The 23748-nt window shown below is 42.9% G+C and overlaps 1 protein-coding gene across 1 annotated transcript in view; it reads left to right on the top strand.

Moving 5' to 3' along the window:
* The window catches only part of kank4 (KN motif and ankyrin repeat domains 4), a 90468-nt gene that overhangs the window by 49344 nt on the left and 17376 nt on the right, over window positions 1-23748 (top strand). The window contains exons 2-3 of the mRNA XM_063200585.1: window positions 17938-18007; window positions 19512-22346. Of these exons, the coding sequence (XP_063056655.1) occupies window positions 17989-18007; window positions 19512-22346 (2854 nt within the window). The 5' untranslated portion in view covers window positions 17938-17988. The remainder of the gene's footprint in view (window positions 1-17937; window positions 18008-19511; window positions 22347-23748) is intronic.

The raw sequence follows: 23748 nt of genomic DNA, 5'->3' as shown, positions 1-23748 counted from the left end.
ATGACAGGGAACAGCTGTCAGAGTTGGTCATATCCTCAGATTCATCAGCGCGCAGTGTGCAAATGCATGGCGGTCTGTATCTTGTGTTTGTGGTTGTGTAACTTGTGTTGTGTTGTGTAACTTGTGTTGTGTTGTGTTGTGTTGTGTTGTGTTGTGTGTGTGTGTGTGTGTGTGTGTGTGTGTGTGTGTGTGTGTGTGTGTGTATGTGTGTGTGTGTGTGTGTGTGTGTGTGTGTGTGTGTGTGTGTGTGTGCGTGTGTGTGTGTGTGTGTGTGTGTGTGTATGTATCATCTGCATCATGGTCTCCAATAGGCAAATTGCATCCCCCCAGCCCCTCACTTCCCTTTTCTCTGCTCACATTATGAAATGAATGTAATTGGATTTCTTTGCCAGCGAATGGCCCTAATAAACAGTGACTTTCAATTACGGCATTCTCCATTCAACCCCTGGCCATTCCCCTCCCACTGCATCCATACACTGCACTCTTCTCAGAGACTTGGTGAGTCGTGACAGACACAGTCCGCACGCTTTGGAAAGCACATTCTTTCCAGACAACCCGAGATAAATAGGAAAGGGATAAAGGAGCAATGTTGCACTATTGCATGCCCTCATTCAGACAGTAGTGAGCAAAAGTCATAATCAGAATTGTTTATTAGGCCTATTTCTTTGACTTCAGGTCAGTGCAATGAGTCTTGGGAATGATCTGAGTTATCTAGTGGCTGATGTTGGAGAGAGAGAAAAGATTTGCCACTACTTGTTGTATATCCAAAGTATAAAATGATAACAGTTTGTAATGGCGGTATGGCTGCTGTGTGCAGATATGCAGAACTGAACGAACAGCGTTTGGATCATAGCTCAGCATCATGCTCTGCTGTTCTTCTTGTGCCATAATAGGAGTACTGCGTATGGGCAGTGGCCAAAAAACTAGAGGGCTTTAAAAGCTGTATTTTGATTTACAAGAACCAACTAAGCACGCTAGTCTAATTAACTTTTCATGGTGGTTTTAACTGTATGATTTTCGCGACCATTAGTGACTAAAAATAAAATAAATGCAGGACTTTTTCTAGGATTTTTTGGCATGAGGGAGCATCATGGCAGGTTACAGGGGGTGAATAGGGGTGTTCCCCCCCATGAATGAGAAATTTATTAGGGGCGCTCAAATATATATATATAAAAATAAAAGTATGAGGGTGCACCCACGGAGGTATGAGGGTGGAGCGCCCCTATTTCCCCGTTCAGAAAAAGCCCTGAAATGGGGAAATGAATGGGGAAACGTGAGTTAAGGACTTTACTCTCTTATCTCCCCATTCATTTTCTCAGGGTCTAGTCTTACTAATCCGGAACAGATTCCCAAAGGTGTCGCGAAGATGCTTGCAGAGCTGGAACAACTTTGGCATGTCTTAATAGCAGTGCCTTTCAGTAAAGGCCACCACTCAACAGTTCAGACGAAGTGCAGAGCATTGGGTTGTGAGATGCTGCTAAGGAGCCTGATTATCATCGACTTTCAAATCTCTACGAGACTTGGTTTGACCTAGAGCATAACAATTAACGTTTCCCAAATGGCATGGTTGACCCACCTCCCTTGGTTTGCTACTGGTCAAGGCCAGAAAAAGCTGTGCCGAAGTTTAAACCAAACATTTTCTTAGTCCCAATAGAACATCTCTGCTTAAAACCACGTTACTGCCTTGAACACGACTCTTCCCAAAGCCGTTGGAGCTGCTCAAAGTTGATTGCTTCCTGACAACGTAGGTGGAGTTCCCGATTTCTCCGGAGTGAAACAATATTTGTATTGCTCCTTGCCTGACTAGAAGCTACGCAGAAGGAGGGGGTGGCCTGGCTAGTTGCCAAGAGATCTACGTATGTGGCTCTGGCTCCTCAGCTGGGCTCTGTTTCCAGTTTGGGTTCCCCAGGCTTGGAGGTCAATGTACACGTGGGTCGCCAACACCAGTATAGAATGAACTACTCCACCTACCTGGTGTTGTCGGAAATCGGGCTACCCCAGTGGTGTAGTCTACTTTTTTATGGTTTGTATACTGTATATTTGAGCATTTTTTGAAGTGGGTATACTGTATATATTTGTGCTATTCAAAACAATGGATCAATCAATTTTAAGTGGGTATACTGAAATCCCTGAAATTTATAGAGGGTATACTCTGTATACCCGCGTTCTACGTAGACTACACCACTGGGCTACCCCCGACTCCCTAACATTGTGCCAATGACCACTACAGGTATTTCTGGCATCTGGAGGCACCATAGGAGCCCAATCATGGTGGCTCCCCCATGACGGTGTCTTTTTTGGAGCGTATTTGGCATTGTGCAGGCTTAGCTTTCTTCAACTATCCGACACTATTGTCTGGCACCGGCAAAGTGCCAAAAAGTGATTTTGGATGTGCGCACCCTACCCAAAACGCCTCAGATATTAAGACCAAGGGTTGGAGTCTAACCACTCCTTTGGTGCCACCAATTGTGCTGAAGGCAGCTGGCCTAATGAGCGTGTGGCGAGAGGGAGGGGAGGGTTTATATAAGGAGCGCTGCTCATTAAAGCACATCCTTCCTGCCCCACTTGGCCTCCTGCTATATTCTCTTTACTGCAGGCCTCTTTTCCTGTCCTTTTTGCTTCATGTCAGCTTTCTTTTCAGTTACAGTTCTTAATGTCAGCTTTCTTTTCAGTTACAGTTCTTCATCGAGGTGGATCTGTCTCTCTCTCTCTCTCCCTCTCTCCCTCCCTCTCTCTCTCTCTCTCTCTTTCTCTCTCTCTCTCTCTCTCTCTCTCTCTCTCTCTCTCTCTCGCGCTCTGTCTTGCTCTCTCGCCCTACGTCTCCTATTGTGTGAAGTATAATTAAACAGGAAGTTGTGTGCTGTGCTGTGCTGTGCTGTGTTCCATGGGGGTGACTGAGAGAAGGGAGGGGATGTGATGGGGAGGGGGGGGCGTATTGGTTCTAGCGCTGCTCTACTCAGCAAATTAAAGAACAGCACTGCTGAGGCTAATTAGGCCTCCAGGAAAGTATGGGTATTTGTGTCACGCTAAGCCGTTTCACTATCAAGGAGCTTCTCTCTCTCTCTCTCTCTCTCTCTCTCTCTCTCTCTCTCTCTCTCTCTCTCTCTCTCTCTCCTCTCTCTCTCTCTCGCTCTCTCTCTCTCTCTCTCTCTCTCTCTCTCTCTCTCTCACTCGCTCGCTCGCTCACTTTCTCTCTCTCTCTCACTCGCTCTCGCTCTCTCTCGTTCTGTCTCTCTTTTCACCGTTCCCCCTTCTCTTCCTCTGTCTCTTTTATCCCTTCCTGACACACCCCTAGCAAGATTTAAGAGGCTACTCATTCACCATGCTAAGATTTGGGGGATTGAGCTGTCGCTCTCTGTAGGTCTCAGTCTTGCCTTAATAGTCTAAGTCGTAAGAGTCTAATACACGCAGTACTTTCTCAAGCACACACACACGCATACACACACGCATGCACACACACACACACACACACACACACACACACACACACACACACACACACACACACACACACACACACACACACACACACACACACACACACACACACACACACACACACACACACTCACACATGTGCTCCATCTGTTCAAAGGTGTTCACACATAAGGTCTTCATTAAATCACACAGACAGCCACTACTGTGTTGCTGGCTGGCAGGATTGTGTATTTGTCAAGTTAACACAGAGAAAAGGGTTTTCAACATTCAGATCCAAATGCATTTCTAAGAAGAAAAAGTGGAGAGCCGGCTAGGCTATTGTTGGCAGATGGAAACATTGCCGCATAAATTCCGCATAAATTTGCATTCCTTGCAATTATTTTTCTTTTGCTTGTTTGTGTGAAAGTTGCCATGACAACTTTGTGTTTTGGATTCCACACCTGTTCACAATTTCTTTCTTCATTTGCAAAGCCTGCATTTTCACACACTGCAAGATATTAAAACGGAGACATCATTTTTCAATTCAACAACATTTGCACTGGCTTCAAATTGCCTTTCAAGGAGTTGCATATTCAGTGCAAGTTCCATTTGTATTGGATGGAGACTAAGCTGTGAGACCAATCTGGTGACATCTTACAGCACACCAGTGTTGCGTGTACAGTAGTTATGTCTGTCTGTGTGTGTAATGGCCTACAAGAAACCAGAGTCATGTCAGGAAACTTCGTATCACCTTTCCTCTAGCTTTTTTTCTGAGGAAAACATTGTCTTACCTTCTTTCTGTGGTATACGCTATGTTTTTTTTTTTATTATTACTCATACATACCGTATATGGGTGGGAGACGTGACGCCTTGTTTTTTCGTAACATTGGTTAAAAACCTACAAAACTGTTATTTTCCTTTAAAAAACAAATGTCAATGAAAGAAGATGTGGTACATTATGTTTCATATTAGTCTTAGATGAGAAGAAACATTTTTGTTAAGATTTATGTAACGGTTTATATGTCAAATTTCCTGCGGTGTGACTGTAACATTAATGAAACAATATATAATAATATATATATAAATTAACCAACAACATTTTGAATAATATATGAAGCATTTGGCATGATTGCATAAATCTTAACTTTAGATTAAGATATGTGAATGTGGAAAAAAACTCAAGACAGTAATATTAACTACAAGTTCAATTTCGTAACACAAATTGCGTCCTGTGGGGTGACATGTATGTCAATGTTTGTGAATGGGCAGCTGCAAGGCCAACTACAAGGGTCTTAAAGACTGGCTCCTGACCAGTCAGTACCTCAGTTATTGGAGAGTGCTGTGGAAGTTTAAGGTGACTCTTAACCTCTTAATATGTCTTCATATTGCAATCTTTCCGTCACGCAATGCTTAGGTTCATTTTATGGTGTCCTGTGGTGTGACTGCTCTTATAGGAGGAAAAAAAGTTTTTTATTAATGAAAACACATATTAAGATTAAACACAATATAATTATCAAGTTAGCATGAGCTCAGATGTCAGTCATGTATACAAAATGATTAAAATGGCCATAATGCAGTGAATTCCCTGTGGTGTGACTCCATTTTCCTGCGGTGTGACATGCCTATGCTATGTGTTGATGCAGGACACATTTTCCCAAAAATGGCAAAAATAAGGTGAAATTCCACAGACCACTAAGTGCTTTATTTTTTTCTATTTTTTTTCCAATTTTTATCCATCATTTTTTTCAGGAATTTGAAAAACTTTTTTTTTTTTTGCGTTACGCCCTTAAACGTCAACCACCCATATACATACATCACATTTCATTACATTACATTACAGTACATTACATTACAGTACACTTAACTGATGCTTTTATCCAAAGCCACTTACAGTTTTACAGACTTTTTTATTATTGTTCTTAGAATAAGATTAACCTATTGCGAGATTAAGATAGTGACACACGCGAGATCATAACTAGAGTAGAATGATAGCGAGGCAATCATTATGGTACATGTGTCCATGCGAGGTGAATGTGTTTCATTAAAGCTCCATAAACGAGATATACTTTCGTGTGTGTGATTCCCAACACACCACATTTATACATAAACATTGCTGAAACACTACACCAAGCCCTAAGAATCAGGATGAAAGTTGCAATGCCCTTCTTTACGTAGCCTACATGTTGCATGTAACACATTATGGGCTAGTATTTCCTGAGGCAGCTTTGCAGGGTAGTTTTCCTGACGTGTGAAGGTAGAGGAGAGGTTGGGTGAAACCTGTGAACATCATTAGGACGACAGCAGTGTTGTGGTTTATTACCCTCACCAAATCACTTGTTTGGCTGAAGTAGGTTGCTGTGCCACATACCGCAATAGCGATATAGAACAGCAAGGACAGTGTGGATATTAAAATGATTTTGAAGGCTCTCATCTTGCCGTGGTTTTCCCTTGTACCCTCTCCTGGGCCAGGCCGCACAAGGGCTCGCAGAACGCTCAAACCACAAAATAGCATCACCAGGAAAAATGCTAAGTTAAGGGTTAGTAAAAAGCAAAAGATAAGACCAAAGTCACAAAGAGTCGTCGTAAGACTGCATCCTACTACCATCCAACCAAGAGCATTAACCAGCAGCTTGTATCGCAATGGTTTGTACTTCAGGAACAGAACAGGTTGGATCACAGCTAGATAGCGCTCCATACAAACACACGTCTGAAAGCAGGGGCGGCAAGTGAACAGGAATATGATGAAAAATAGGACAATCCTCATGGCAGAAGGGTCTGGGATAACAAGCACTACGGATCCCAAACAGAAGATGATCTCTGTTATGGTCAAGTTGAGAACAAATAAGTCAGAAGCGATTCCATTTCTGTCTTTGCTGACAATTAACCATGTCACATAGGCTTGTAGGGGCAGACCAAGTATGATATTGATGGAAACAGAAACACAATTTATAGCCTGAACAATAGGCATTAGGGAGGCCGTTGCATTGGCTTCAATGTTGAACATGGCGGTCAGGCTGTTAGCTGCAGACATTCTGGGAATGATGACTTTCCTACATTTGAACAACAACAAAAAGTATACTCTGGGTCATGGTGTGAACAACTAACTAACTGAACCATCTTTTCAAAAAACACCAAACAACTATGTGGAATGTTGAAGAGCGAATACCTTGTAAATGTTCTCTGGGATTATTATTTTATTATTATTATTATTATTATTATTTTAAAAACAAAATGAGAGCGACTTATGGAAATTCCATTTCATTTTTCAAATGTGTGTTCTAAAATATTAACCTGCACATCTGTAGTTGCATCAGCTGTACAGGCAATACTACATATTACTTCCCTTTTATTACAGTAGTTTACTCTAAATTTCCCAAATAAAAAAGAAAACCCATTTTCTGTATTTAAATACTTAGCCGTGTATGTGACTACTACATGGTTTAAATGTGAAGTCGGACAAATAGTTTCTCATAGCAACAATCCTCAGATGCACAGTACTTAAAACACGGAGAAAATATCAACTTCACTCACCTTTGGAGGCTGCAGTGTATTATATGTGAAGATGCTGAATCTGTCAGTATCGGTCCTGTGGTCCCTCTTTGTGAACTGGTTTGAGTGTAATGTGTGACTGTAGTCTAATGTAGGTGTGTGGTTGATGACACCTTCCATGTCACCACTCCTGTGTCACACACGACAACTCTCATTCTTCATGAAAACTAGATGTAGCCTACAGTGTGAGCAGCAAATGACCGCATATCATACTGTATGCATCAGCTTCAACTTGGAACTCTATTGTCCCCAAAAGGGGCAAGTTTGCAGCAAGACAACATAAGCACATATAGACAACAACAGATAACACACGACAAAAATAAAATAATAATAATGATACATTTCATTTTGAGCGCTTTTCAAGATACCCAAGGACACTTTACAAAGTGCAATTGATGTTCATATTTCATTAGAGTCGTGGTATTTTGCTTCAGACTCTGCATATTGTTTGTGACATACATTTTTAATCCATAGATTGTTGGCATTTCTGACATACAGTAGCCTACTGTATATCACAGAAATCCAACATTAACCTCACCAACATTAACCTCACCAAAATGGAAACCTGATGAAGCAACAGCGAAACGCGTTGTTCACCAAATAAACTACCAGCAAAGATACCAGTGTGCGGTGATTCATCCTTCATTTACTTGGATTACTCTTACTGCACATCACCAGCACCTGGACAGTGGTTGTGCACAGGGACGTTACTTTGAGCTCACCAAAATGGGCTAAGTCTGTGTGTGCTGATGAAAAGGACACAGAGAGTGTCTGAATGAATACTGGTGCTTGTTATGTAATAAGTACATTAGGCACTGTACATACTGTACATCTATGATGTGATGGAAGTGGAAATGTAGGAGTTTCTTACAGTGATGCATGTGAACAGTGAATTGGTATTTTTCTCATTTTTGATTTTCATGTAAACAAAGCAGAATGCAAATGCAGAGTGCAGTGCTGGTGTGGTGTGGATGTTGACCAGGTGCGTGACAGTGTTACTCTAGAACAGTCATTCTCAAAGTGTGGTCCGGGGACCACTGGTGGTCCGCGGCAGAGCTCAGGTGGTCCGCGAGGGGATTTCTACTTTTCCAAGACAAGCTAGCAGTAGGCTATATTTGTAACATAATAACAAAGCTTAATAAAGCTGAAGTCATATTTTCAACACAATTCACAGGCTTGTAATGTGAATAAAAAGAAAAGTAAGTGAGCTGCTTCGAAATGAGCAGTGTCAAATTGGCACCCGTCAAATGTCAATTCTGTTGACAGGTGGTCCCTGAACATTTTTGGGGGGACAAAGTGGTCCTCGGTCTGAAAAAGTTTGAGAACCACTGCTCTAGAAACACAGCACATCTTTCATATCCGACAGCTTCAGGGGATGGGAGGCCAGATTAAGGAGCCAGGGTGCTGTGGTGAAACCAGGAGACAGTGAGGGGCTACCGTCTCTAGGGCAGATGTCACCTACTAGGCCCTTTAAACTGGTTGGCTGGTGTCAGAATCAGAAATAGTGTTTGTGTGTTATACTATCAAAAGTGGTAGAATTACGGTGTGCAATAATCAAAGCCGACCAAATATTTTGGTGGATAGACAGCCGGATAATGCAATTGTAAAACAGACAAAATGGCCGACCTAGACCGACTAGTGATGGGCTGTTTGTATTGACTGCAGTCATTTCCACTTTTACTGTGTCATGAATTTGTAAAGCTGTGCAAACTCTGTTGAAACTGTTGGTGTAGTTTGACATAGAGGTTGCGGCTGTGAGCCAGCAATATTGAAACCTAAAATCCTTTGCACTGGATTTACACTAGATCAACCATTAAGCGTGCTGTCATGTCTAGCCCATTTTTAATTACGTTTAAAGACTAAAACTAGCTATTGCATGATCACACTTCGAGTGATGGGCCCCACTGATTTTCTGGTGATGTATACAGCTCTGATGAATATTTGAATATGTCAAAAAGGGATGACTATATATTATGACAGCTTCAGAAGTGTGAACCAGGGATGCAAATGCTGTGTGGGAGAAGGCCATTGACATTGATGACTGCTATGCAGCTGCATCTACGTTTAACACCCCACTGCATCACTCATGTGTGTGTGCAGAAGGTCACCTGGGTCAGTGTATGTTGCATTAACATTGCATATGAAATTATATTTGCACTGTCACATATTTTTTATATGGGGAATGTTTGTGAGTAAAAAAAACAAATAAAAGGGGTAGGCTGTAACTCACATGAACAGTGCTAATTTTCATTAAATTATTGATTTCCTCAGTTTGATGAAGCTGTCACAAGTAGTGTGCGCAAGTATCTTGCCCAGATGGCTGCTGGTTTAGCTATAGATAAAAGATAACAAAAGCAATGCCTTCTCTGTAGAAACGTTTCGGTCTCTTTTCTCTCTCAGGGGTCTTTCTATAGCTGTACATGGAGACAGTACTGGCATGTGTTATTTTTTTGGAAATGGAGGTGGTGGGCTATTGTTCTTACAATGTCATGCTTTCGCGCAATACATTACACATCCCCATTCACTTGAAAGTGAAAGCCCACCAGAGGTACTCCAACTCCCACTGTCGTTGTGACACAGCACTCCACAACAAAGAAGTGCTCATTGCACTCAACAGAATTGCATTTATGCCTCACTCGTGCAGGGGGGCAGCCCCCAATGGCGCCCCCAAGGGAGCAGTACGGCAGGACAGTACCATGCTCAGGGTACCTCAGTCATGGAGGAGTTACCCATGGAGCACGTTTTAATATGCGACCTTGCCTCCTCCACTTGCCTCCTCCACTTGCTTCTCGCCATGATGACATCACTGACAACAGCAATATATTTCAATATCTTGCAAAAGCTCAATTGTAAAGTCTTTTTCTCATTTGCAATTGGGATGGTGAATGAAAAACAGTCCCTCAAAAGTTGTTGTGGCCAGGCTGACAGCTGGGAAACTTTATCGTTTTCTCCACGGAGGAGGGGCCAGGAGGCGGGACGAGGAGACAAGCGCAAGTGGAGGAGGCAAGGTCACATATTGGGTTGCACCCATGGAGTTACCCTTCCGGAACTTGAACCCAGACCTTTTGGGGTGCCAAACTGGGACTCTATACCAAAGAGCCAGGCTCACTGGTGCGACAGTAAGAACACACCTCCAAACAGGGCCGCTGATAGCTTTTGCTAGTTCCAGGACAAAGTAATCTGAAAGGGCCCCCTACCCAATACTAATTCTGGGCCCAGGACAACATACACATTTGTCCCCTCCTGTCGGTGGGCCTGTCTCAAACCCTGGTATTGGTTACGCCACAATCACAGTGTATGAAATTTGTTCTCACCCTCTGACCCTGCTCTCACTCGCAAGCAACAAATTAACATGAAACAAAGAGCTGGAAGATCAAAACTCAGTTGTCTGTTTTTATTGTGCATCAGAAAAGAAGTTGTGCTCATGCACACATTACCACACTGATTTGTTTCCAGTGGAAAGCACTCAAAACACATATGTCCATGATGCACATTATGCACAAGCTGTCAGTGGTACAGGTGAGCACGTGTGAGGCAGCAAAACTTTATTAGAAAACACACAGCACATGGATCACTGCTCTTAAAGAGTGAACCTGAAAACACACGCACTTGGTGAAACACGCTTGTTTGCTCCAAGAGATAAAAAAGAAAAGAACAGTAATCTGTACATTTTATTGACAAGAGGCATATATACTGTCTGTATATATATATATACACACACCTCCAAACTATATATAGTAGAAGGTCTATATATATAGTAGTAAGGGTTAAAGGTTACAGATATTTTTTTTACAGTGACAATGGATGGACCCATTAAGCAAACCATAAAAAGCACAAAAGACATACATGTACATTGACACAATAAAATCACAAGTATGTTTTGTGTGCACATTTGGAGAGAGATAACATCTGAAAAGTAAATAAACATGAATGATTAATTGACTCTGTTATATCACTGAAGGCACCCAGACATTCTGATATGATCGCAAAGACTCTATTCAAACAGTCTTTTAAACTAAAATTAAATTGGGAGTGTAAGCTAATTGAATCAAACTGAATTGAATCAAACACATATTCAGATGCAGTTGTAATTTTCCGTAAAATGTCCATATCGTGTGTGCCTCAATACAAGGGTACAAGGAACAAATAAGTTTCCGGAAAACAGTGGCTTCCACAGATTTGCCTTTTGAGTGACTTTTGGGGAAGACCTATAAGTAGGGTATTGCAATAGTCAACTCTACAGCCTATAAAACATTTTTCCTGTTTACATGCAAAATCCTTAATTTTAGCTATGTTGTAAGGTGCCAAAATGATGATTCAGTTATTAGTTATTATATTAGTTATTTAGTTGTGTTTTGATGTGAACATTGAAACTGAGATTACTGTCCAACATCATACCAAGGTTTAGCGCTCCACAGAGCAGAGGATGAGCGCTAAACAAAAATGAAAGAAGGAAGCTTGAACAATTCATAATTGCAAAGCTGAAGATCACCTCAATCACAGACATGTTCAGATGATTATTTCTGAAGAAAAAAATAAAATTTACACAGACATTTTAATTTTTTATCCAGTTTTTATACATCTTGTGCACATGTTATCTTGAAATACCAATATGAAGATCCTATTAAGGAGTGAGAAATTTTGAGGAAGTTCAAAGTGTGACCAATTCTATTCACGTAATGGGACGATATGAGACTAGCCTATCATTGGCAATTTTACAGTATGATGTACTTTTTTCTACTGCCACTATCAAATGAATTACCTGATTCCATTAATGTTCGTACTGCATTTCTCAACATAGCCAAACCTTGAACATTGTATATTGCATCATACTAATGAGTACAATTTATTGTGTTTATCTTAAGTCAACGTATAGAGCACAGTTGGTTGATTTTACTCACGTAATGCTATGGCTGTGTTGGCCCATCAGAATGATAGCAAAGTGTTGTTGCTGGAGTCATGTGTGGTTGTTTGAGGCTGTGTGGACAATAGTAGGCACAAGTATATTTATACTGACCTGGGCACATGTGATTTGCAAATATCATTGACATTGATTGAAGACATTTGCTTTTTTTGTGTTCAGGGGCATTTTTTGTCAAGGCAATTATTTTACCAGCATCAATGTAGGAAATAATGCCTCAGACTACACGTTTTCAGCCCATCATAGTCTTCTGGCCTATTTAAAAACAAATGAAAATCCAGAAAAGAATGAATCATTCCTCAAAGGGAACCAATGCAAGACAGACAAACTCTCTTGTCGATCAACCAAGTTTTATTTGGAGTTTTACAAGAAGTTTTATTTGTCGCATTAATATAATTACAAAGTCAAACATGCAGTGGAGCACTAATATAATACCAAATATTGAGTTATATAATAAAAATTGAGTTAGGCCCACAATTTAGTTTTTGGCCTACTGTGAATTTGAGTTTGACACCCCTGCTCTAGGCTGATAGCTCAGCACTACCACATCTGTATGAGGCTTTGGGAGGGAGGTTTACTACTTTCCCAGCTCCTCTGTTGTCATAATCAGGGCTCTTGTAGTGCCGATGCTTCTCATTTGATGGAAACCACCTCCCAACTCTAGCCCATAAAAACAAACTGAAAACATGCACAGTATCCAGTTTGCACAAACGAAATTACTTGGCTGATTAGTTCATTGGGAAAAAACACAATGATACTATTCCTAGAAAAATATTTCTCTCTGAAAGTGATCATAACATTGCCTAATTTCATATCATCAAGACCTAGCCTACAAGTGCAGGAACACTGTTCTACTTATCAGAAAGACGATATCAAATCTTTAGGCTGCAAGGGAGGGATCTTGTATGCCTACACAGCTTCAACTTTAGGTCGCGCTGTCAGTTTGTCCCGTAGACCAGTGTTTCCCAAACTTTTTTTCCTTGCGCACCCCCTTGTACATTTCAATGTGGTTCACGCACCCCCTAAGCGAATGTTTTGGTGTACTTATGGCCACTCAAATATGGATTCACAGCACAAATCATTGCACATTATGCAGAGTCATTTAGGGAAACCTCATTTACAATAGACTTGATGTTTCTTCAAGCATACAATGCACCATACAATTAAAAACTACTTAATGTACATTAATAAAGCATGAAAACACATATCCGCCATTGCTCTATTCAACTCGTGCACCCCCTTGGGGCAGGCCACGCACACCCAGGGGTGCACGCACCCCAGTTTGGTAAATCCTGCCGTAGACAGTTCATTCCTCTGCTATCTCTCTCCTGTATTGCCTTAAAAGCTCAGTTATGATTATGTTACAACCTCATATGCAGTATGGAATGTCACACTTGACCATTCCAATACACTGTTCTGCCAATCAGCGTTCGTGGAATGAACATATCAGGGCAAAGTTGCTGACAATGATCAACATTTTGCCGTGCAGGGCAGTTTCCCAGCTCGATTAAGTAGCAGAAGGGGTTGGACAAAGCTTAAACACATATTGAAAGGGATGACTATTGAATACATAGTAAAGCTTTCCACTTCATTCTCCAGCAATAAGGGGACACAAAACCTAACTGTATGGGCCACCAGTGTTAGGAACTGCGTCAGTGTCATCAAAGATATAATGCGGAAGGCCCTGACTTTGACCTGGTTGGCTGCTGCTCTCTCCTCCACTCTAGCCCCTGGTCCAGGCTTTTGCAGTGCCCTCATCACTGCCAGGCAACTGAATATCATAAATGGAAATAAAATCCAAAGCAATGTTTGCCACAAAGAGTCCCAAACCACCTCATCTAACAGAAAACTCGACACGCAGCATGAAAGAGCCACAAGCCAGACGGCAGCAGAACAGGCCGCCCTGTATGTCAGGGCTCTGTACCTCTGGAAGAGGACGGGGTGGAGCACGGCTAGGTAGCGCTCCACACAGATACACATCTGGAACAGGGGATGACCGACAAACAAAAACCCAAAAAAGAAACCCATCGCTGCCATTAGAGGCTCTGGGCAGAACCTGAGAAACGGGGACAGCAGATAACTAGTGAAGAAGAGAATATCAGTTAAAGCCAAGTTGAGGAAGAAGAACTCTGATTCAATGCTGCTCCCCACTCCCCTGATCATCAGCCACACCACATAGATGTTTAATGGTAGGCCTGGGCCACAGGTGATCACAGAAAGTGCTGTAGACACTTTGTAGAAAGCAGGGTCGTTGAATTGAGTGTCATTTTCAACTTCACATAGCGTAGTTGTGCTATTTGGAAGAGGAAACCCCATATTGCTGGTCCTCCTAGAGAGAAAGAAGCAGATAACATGTTTTGCATGAGAGCGTTTGCAGTTCAAACCATTGACATTCCATTTGCGAGACATATATTGTTTTATAGGACATTTCATTGATAAGCTATATACTCCTCTACTTCAATGTGCTGACAACTTTTTTGAGTTTTTGAATAATTTGTCAAAATTAATATAGAAAGTGTCAGAGAGGGTTCAGAATGTGTCTGTTTCTACAGCGATATCTCTTGAAATTCTATTCTGAAATAATCCCAATATAATTTGTTTTCATGTGATGGACTGATATCAGGTCACTGGTTTTGGCAATCACACTTTTATTCTATATTGTTGAAAGTAAATACTCAATATTACATATTTTTATTGCCGTTGTGCTATTTGACATTTTCAGGGGCAACCTGACATTCATTTTGTGGAGAAAAAGAATGTTTGTAAAAAAAAAAGCTATTTGACTAAAAGCTATTTGACATACTCATGAAACACACAGAAATACAAAATATACATTTTTGGAAACCTGATGGAAACGTTTAGAATAGGTATTGTTTTTTGCAACATTTTATCATTTCTCATTGTGCAAACCCTTATTTGTCACAGACCCATATAAGTCTACACTAGTTACATTTTTTTTTTTTAGTTTGCATACTTAAATGAATGAGAGCTTAGTTTTATAAATAGAAACACTGTTTTACTTTACCACAAAGGTCCTGTAATGTAATGAATCTTACCAGATGAGATTGGAGATGTACCATAGATGTGGCTTCTTTCACCAGGACAAGTTCAGCCACATGACGTGTCCCTCCAGCTGTTGTAGACCAATGACCCAAATGTGCTTCTTAGGTAAAGCTCAACCTTTTTGCACCTTTGCAGACACATGAACAGGGCTCAACCATTGACAGTAGATATCCTTTATGCTGTCAATGGGCTCAACTTATGTGACCTCCAGCTGCCATGCAGATGTACTGTGATGGACAGCTGTTTATGTTCCACTTACCGTGTTTGTTTGTGTTATTTGTATGCTGTAGGCCTATTTGAATGTAAGGAAATGATCATTCTTCATTAACCCATTTCAAAACTTGCTGCTGTTTCTGACATTTCAGGTTTTCAATATTTCAGAACAAATGTCTTTTTGACAACAATTTACAGGCAATGTGATTCCAATTTTTGAACATTTCGCAATTATGTTTCTCGTTCGGCCCACTTGAGATCATACAAGCTGTATGTGGCCCTTAAACTGAAATGAGTTTGACACCCCTGGCGTTTTGCACTGCCGTCTTACCGTCACACCAATCCAGCTTCATATTCTGGCACATCACTGGTGTCTGTTCTGGAAAGTCATTCATTAACATCAAACTTCTGTTATTTACAGGTGCACTACTTGAACATAATGATGGCATGCTCAATATCCCAAGAAAGTTATACAATATTTGTCGTTGAAAATGCCCTTGCATTTGTGCATTTGTGTTATGCCAGTGCCAACAACCAGTGCAGCAACATAGAACATTTAATCTTAAAATAAAAGAGGGCAGATGTTGAAAAAGTCACTTTGATTAGAGATCCATTCAGTAAGACTGAATAAAAGCTGAATAAAAACAGCATTGTCACACTTTGATGAATGTACAAGGTGCTAAAAAAAAATCATGAATTTGATGATAGATGATAAAATACTGTATACAGCTTTCATTTTATTCCAATGGCAAATGGTTCATGGTTTAGTGTGTTTTGTTCACATTTCAGTCCTCAGTCTTGAATTGTGAACTCATTTTCAGACATATGGCTTCAGAGTAGTCACACAGTTAGAACCCCCTTCCCCAAAAAGGTACCCCCCCCTCTCCATCCAATGCTCCATGCTCCAGTCCCAGACATTTCACCCTATATTGCAACATTCAAATCACTGCCATATGTTGCTTGCCCCCACCCCTCCTACACACACACACACACACACACACACACACACACACACACACACACACACACACACACACACACACACACACACACACACACACACACACACACACACACATACACATACAAGCACAAGCGTGCACGCACGCGCGCGCGCGCGCACACACACACACACACACACACACACACACACACACACACACACACACACACACACACACACACACACACACACACACACACACACACACACACACACACACACACACACACACACACACACACACACACACGCTGGCTTTTTACTGCAAAGCAAAACAAGGGATCTTGACTTGTCCACTGCACTCCACCGTGCTTCCATTTCTTGTTTCATTAAGCAAGATGATAGTCATTTGGACACTGCGATGGGTTTCCAAAAGGCCTCCAACATGGTTAATTGCAGTACTGTTTTCATTGCATTACTGATGCCACACTGAGCAGTTTGTATCTCAGGCTTAATGGTGGGGCGCTGGATCCAGCCTGAGTCCTTTGCAGGTACCCTTCCCTGTCTCTCTCTCCCAAATGTTTTCTGTCTCTCTCTCAAACTGTCCTGTCACTCATAGAGTCTAAAAGCCCACAAAAAGTCCTGAGTCTAAAAGCCCACAAAAAGTCCTGAGTCTAAAAGCCCACAAAAATATCTACAAAAAAGAATTGATCTCTTACACACCATACACCAGGGGTGGGCAATTATTTTGGCCCAAGGGCCGCATTGGGTTTAGAAAGTTGACCAAAGGGCCGGATGTCGTAGGCAACTTGCCCGTGCCAATAATAAGAAATGGTGTATGGTATGGTGTACATAATTACGCCTTTGTCAGTTATGCCATTCCTGCTAATTGTATCTAGATGTAGACTTTAGTAATCTTAGGTTTCCAAGATCCTTGTTTTAGGTAGCCAATTTAAGAATGAGTGACCATATGAATCTGCATTTATTTTTCTTGGAAAGGCTCTGAGGGCCGCATGAAATGGCTGAGAGGGCCGCATGTGGCCCCCGGGCCTGAGTTTGCCCACGTCTGCACTACACTGTATAAATCCATGACCTCCTTCACACTGCTGTATGTCCCCCTTTGCCAGTCGCATTCGTAACAAAAACAGTGGGCCTACTGGTACTGGTGGTTACGGGCAAATTATTGAATTTTGTGTAATTGTAATTTTGCATCGGCATGTACAGATGTGTATGAATACGAGTTGTTGTTGTTATTTCTTGAAGTCTTGGATGAAGCTTTGATGACTGAATTTGCTGCATCATTTTCCAGCTTGAGTCCGTTCCAAATGAGGGGTACTATAGTGCTCTGTGGCTGTGCCATAGAGGGGGGTCATCAGTGGTCTTCCCATCTGGAACAAATGAAAATGAAAATGACACTCAGATTGACACTCTTATGTTTCTGGCCTGTTAGATGCCATAGTGGCATGCTCAGTGGTGGCTCTGTGGAAATATGCTGTTTGGATGGTTTGGTTGTTTTTTTTTCATCGTCATCTTCTAAATGAAAAACAAATTCTTCCAATTCCCTCAACAGCAATTTGTTAGGCCTGATCTCAGTGCTTTATTTTTTTGTGTTTTTGTGGGTGTGTACTGTAGGAAGCTGTTTGTGACAGCATGCTTGTCTGTGTTAGTGCATTTGTGTGAACTGTATCTGTGTAACACACACTATTCTGTGGCCATTCTGTAATTGTGTTGTATGCTCTCTCTCTCTCTCTCTCTCTCTCTCTCTCTCTCTCTCTCTCTCTCTCTCTCTCTCTCTCTCTCTCTCTCTCTCTCTCTCTATCTCTTCTTCCAGCCTGTCCGTCCTGAGGAACCTGCGCCAAGTCCATGACATTGAGGAACACAAATGATGGACAAGAAAAGCGGTGAGGCCACATTACATGCCTTGTCTCAAATGCGTCCAATTTTGCCAAATTACTCCAATCTATATCTATCTATGTATAGTAATGCCACATTGCTCTTGGTAATATAATCGAATGGAACACATTCTGGATACCAATCCACTGTTTTTTTTTTTTTATTCTGATTCCACTCCTGAGGTTTTGCATATTGGCCTGTCTCCAATCCAATATCATGAACAGTATGAATAAATGCTCATGAATACACACCTTAAAATAGACATAGCATGATACACACAGTTCCACCGAGCAGTTTTTGCACCCCTTACTTTTATTTACAGAACATGAAATATCTCCAGAAATGAGTGAATATATGTACGTTATACCACCACAATCTTTGAATTGGAGGTCCGAAGATATTTAGAATAGAAAAAGGCTTTTTTTCAAAATACATTTTGTAGTTTCAAAGAAATATAAGAAAAAGGACATGTGCAGCATTATTTACACCCCTCCGAAACATTTGTTTGCACACCCCTATACAGCAATGGCAGCCGCCAGACGTTTCTTTTGTTCATCGGTGAGCTTCCTGCACTTATCTGGTGGTATTGAGATTACCTTTTATAGATCTTAGATTTTGTTCTTTGCAAGATATAACAGGAGGCTTTTTAAAACTCAAATGTCTGCATTAATTGGTTAATTCATGTCCTATAGACAAAATCAATTTATCAAAGGTGAGTCCCGTTTGTGATTTACCAGATTTTAATCAAATTAGGTTTCTACAGTGATGAAGTAAAGGGTGCCAATACCAGTGACACTGGAAACGTAGCCTTTTTCTCTAGTTTTCCTCTGCTCTCATAGTTTATTATTTGATGTTGTTGATCATTTTGCTACTATGCATCAGCTATAAGCTATCTATAGTTAAACCATGACTGACCTTATTATTGATTGTCTGGAGATATTTCCCAGTATGTACTTAAACTTCAAGGGTGCCAATACAGCTGGCAGGGCTGTCCAGATATATTTCATTAGATGTTTCTGATATTGAATCAGGTGTTTGGCAATATTTCTATAACAAATATGATCCAATGTGTGCTTACCGATTTTAAATGTGAAAGCATGTAGATATGACAGCAGTAGAAAGTATGGCACAACATTGTTTCCAGGCACTAGTGCAAGGTCCTACTGGAAAACAAAAGTGGGAATGAATACAGCTTATCATTGAAAGTAAATATTTCATTTTTTTACCTGAATGATAAGAGAAATATGCAACATGTGCTACATGTTTATAGTGATTTTGATGCTTAACATTAGGCTGTCTTCATGAATCTGACAATCAAACACAAAGTAATCTAGGTAGCTCCAAGACATAAATTCAGTGTAACACTTAGCTGTTAAAATGTTCATGGTCATTCTTATGGGAATATGGTTTGTTTACATAACAAAATACATAACAAGCAAACATATACTTCTGTTACTATTCTTATATTCCTCTTATATTCATATGTTTTTTTTCATCATTTGGCATTTCTAGCAAATGGCTATCCTTCCAAAACCCCTGAGGGAGGCAGTCAGAGGAAGCAGATCCCTTACTCGGTGGAGACGCCCTACGGCTTCCACCTGGACCTGGACTTCCTCAAGTATGTGGACGACATCGAGAAGGGCAACACCATCAAGAGGGTGCACATACAAAGAAAAAACAGAGGTCCCAAGTACAGCACACTGCCACGCAACTTCAGCCTTCCTGGCCATGGGGCCCGACCTCCTCCGAAGGAGGTGTGGTCGTCTGGCACCTCCACCCTCGGGCCCAAGCCCAAGTCGCGCGTCACCGAAGTCCAGCAGATCTTCGATTTCAAACCCAGCGACGGCGGGTCCTCTAATCTCTCCAGGGTCTCTCAAGGGAGTAGTAGCTACAGCCCGCCGCCGAGGCCTGCGGAGGAGGTCAAAACTCGGATGTACGAGGACCAGTCGCCCCCGAGTCTGCTGGTGAGGCCTAACCTGCTCCGAGCCTCCAGCATGCCTGTTAACGTGCCCCGACGGAAGGGCTCGGACTCCTCCGAGGAGCGCAGCCCCGTGTCACTGGGGAGTGAGTCGCAGAAAGAGAACGGCGGCTCCTACGAGAGACTCTTCAAGGCGGCTGACGGCGGAGACAGACGAGGGAGCATACCTCAAGATCGGGCCAGCCTGCACCTGCAGATCACCAACGCCTTGAAAAGGGTGCGGGAGCTGGAGGAGCAGGTCAGGACCATACCGGAGCTGAAGTCCAGGATCTGCTCCCTGCAGGAGGAGAAAGAGCAGCTCTTAAAGACAGTAGAGGAGCAAGAAAAAAAGCAGCAGAAACAGCAACAGCAGCAACCTCTATCTGTCAGTCAGGCTGCGGAGGAGGAGGAGGAGGAAGAGGAAGATGAGGAGGAGGAGGAAGAAGGGGAGGAGAAGGAGGGAAGAATGGCAGCTGAAAGTCCAAAGCGAGAAACAGAAGATCGTGATCTGCCAACCACTATGATATTCGTTGAGCCCCCCACCCCAGAGGACGAGACCAAAGCCAAAATAGAGGAATCAGAACCCACCCAAGAGGAGACAGCGAGTATTGTCGGGAAGCAGACGTCAACGGAAGCATCAGAGGTACAAGGGAGCTCGTCAGAGAAAGAGGCAGAAGCAAAGTCAGCGGCCCTGTCCGAGACAGAATCACAGAGACAAACATCAAACAGCACCACAGAGCAGGAAGCAGAAACCCCAACGACCTCAGTGCAGGAATGTGAAGAGCCCATCAAGCCATCCAGACGTAGTCTGGAGCAACACGAAAGCAGGACAGAACACCCAACAAATCACTTTGAAGAGAAGCAGATAGAGCTCGCAGAGGCCGTTGCAGAGCAGGCAACCGTGCCAAGAGTCCCATTAGAGTGCCCTGTATCTGTTGTGATAACAGAGGCAGAGGAGGTGAAGGAAGAGACAGATGAGGAGGAGGAGGAGGAGGAGGAAAAGGAGGAAGAGGAAGAGGAGTGTGGGGAAGCAGACATTAGTGACAAGGAGGAGACTGCTGAACAAGTAAAGCGTCCCTCTGAAAAAGACAGCCAAACTCTGCTCATTCAGACACTGCAGGCCAAGCTTCGGGACTTGGAGGAGCAGCTGAACCTTTCCAACCAAGAGCTGGATGACACCCAGACCTTACTGAGGGAGCAGGTGGAAGAGAACCGGCTGAAAGAAAAAAGAATACAGGAGCTAGCTGACAGGGCAGAGGAGCTAGCCGAAAGGGCTAAAAACGACATGGTCGACGTGGCTGTCTCGGCTGAGAGTCCGCCTCAACCTGAGCCAGTTCTGACCACTGACGCGTCAGTGTCTACTGTTCACGTAAGTGTGTCCGAAAAGGCCATTTGCACAGACGAAGAAGAAGTGCAACCTCACAACGGCCCTAAAGAGACAGACATGGCCTGCTCCAGCACTCAGACACCATCTGTCGAGGCCAAAGATATGGAGGTGCTGGCCAAGGCGACAACCTCAGAAAAAGAGGTTGGGGTTGAGGTTGCTACCTGTGACCAAGCAGTGGAGACAGAGGCCCAAGTGGACATCGTCTCCAGTGTGAAGGAGGAGAGGAACGAGAGATCAGAGGAAGTGTCAGAGCAGGAGAAGGTGGCCCCTGAAGGGGTGGCTTCTCACACAGACAGCAAAGCTAGTGAGAATGTGGTAAGTCATGTGAAAGTGGATGAGAGTGAGAAGGAGAACGTTAAAGAGAGTGTAGAGGAGGACGTAGAGGCAGGAAGCAAAGCTGAGGAGAAGAAAGTGCTTACGGAGGACGGTGGGGTGAAAGAGAGAGTTGTTCCAGTTCCAGAGAGTGCGGTCACAGAACCGACCCCTGCTGACAGTGCAGCTGTCGAGAAAACAAAAAGCGAGGAGGCTGCCAAGGAGCCTACTGTCGCCAAGGAAGCAGTAGCAGTGGGGTCCCCGAGCTCATCAGAGCCATCCCCAAAACCACAGAAGGAGGGGCAGCCAGGGCCAGCGCAGGAAGCCCAGTCACAGTCTCGGCGCTCCAGCAGTGAGGGCTCGGGCGGCTCGGCCTCGCCAGCGGCCATCGGACACGTCGTCACCCGTATCCAGGGCCTCCTGAACGAGCAGTGGAGCAGCCTGGGCAGCAGTGGCAGCCCGGCCACCACCGCCACCGCCGCCGCCGCCACGGGGCCGGAGTCGGGCCAGGTCCGGGTTGCCCAGGCCCGGGTGGCAGCGCCCCCGAGCAGCGGTGCCCCCCCCAAGCAGCAGCCGTCCAAGTTCAGCTCCATCCAGAGCCAGCTGGTGAGCTCGCTCAGCGTCCTGTCCTCCTTCTACTCGCCAGGCCAGAAGGAGAAGGCGGCGGCAGCGGCAGCCTCGCGGCAGTCAGGTACTGTATGGCATTGGCCACCATCCTTTTTTGTTAATATTTTTGTGCCTGTATGAGATGGAACAGTAGACAGAGGACAGGAAGTGGTGGTGGTGGTGGGGGGGGGGTGCGATGGGGAAGTAAAAAAAAAAGAAACCCAGTGTGCTTCTTAAGACTCTCTGATGTGAACATCAGTTACTGTTGTTTTAGAATGAATCAGCTATATCAAACCCACCTGTAAGGCAAGGCAAGGCAAGTTTATTTGTATAGCGCATTTCATACACAGGTGCAGCTCAATGTGCTTCACAAAATTAACAAATGCAAAAAGAATGGAAACACCAAAGAAAGAAGGCAATAAATTAGAGTCAAAGAACATTTAAAACATTAAGATAAAACATAAGGTAAAAAAAATAAAAATAAATGAATAAATAAACATAAACATAAAAAAATAAGAATGATATATAATTTAAGATAGGGGAACGCATCTGAGAACAGCTTTGTCTTGAGTCTAGATGATTTAAAGCTATCAATAGTGGGTGGATTTTTTTTACGTCATCTGGAAGCTGGTTCCAAAGCTTTGAAGCATAGAAGCTAATGGCTGCCTCTCCACACTTTGTTTTGACTTTTGGAATCACCTGTAGAGAGAAGAGGAACTGTTTCAGGCAGTTATAGCTGTTACTTTTCTGACAGCTCCCCTTTGCAGTTCTCCATAAAACGATTTCCTGCACAGTGTGAGCTTTGCCGTCTCCAAAGTTTGACCTGGTTCCGCTGGTATAGATGACCCACAGATGTGTGGGCTACTTGTCAGAGCTGTAGATGAGTGGAGAGGATTAGGGGGTTGGTGGTCTACAAAGTTTGAAAGGCATGTGGCCTATTAGTTTGCCACACTTGTGAAAGCCAAACTGTGGAAAAAAGTGAAAGCCCATCTGGGAAACTCCAACTCCCATTGTCATTGTGACCAGATAGACGGTGGGCTAGATTTCGTAGCTCCTTTAGAAAACGAGTTTCGTTCTCACTCTCGAGTGGCAACTTGATTTTTCTAATATGACCTCCTGACAATATGTAAAGCAATATTCTGGCTGTTGCCTCGCTGAAAAGTTGCACGTTGATATTAAAAAATAACGAAATTAAAAAAGACTGGGGGTGGCGTCACATAATGCACAGTCAATGGGAAGTCTCCGCCCCTCAAAGTTGAAAAGGGAATATTTATCCGCATATCGGGCTTTTTTCATAGGCAGATAATTCACCTAATCATGGAAACAACGTCGGCATTTCATTCCTGACCATTTTCCTGTTACTGGAAAAAATAACACAGCTTGCATTTCTTTACTGACACGTAGTTTTTTGGCGAATTGATATACCCCCGTCACCTCATTGCTCTATTGCTTTGAGGGAACAGACCTGTCCTCTTTTTGACATTTAT

This window comes from Engraulis encrasicolus, chromosome 6 (genome assembly GCF_034702125.1).
Source record: "Engraulis encrasicolus isolate BLACKSEA-1 chromosome 6, IST_EnEncr_1.0, whole genome shotgun sequence".
NCBI classification, from domain to species: Eukaryota; Metazoa; Chordata; class Actinopteri; order Clupeiformes; family Engraulidae; genus Engraulis; species Engraulis encrasicolus.
The sequence above is the reverse complement of the archived record's forward strand: the minus strand, read 5'-3'. Positions and strand labels throughout refer to the sequence as shown.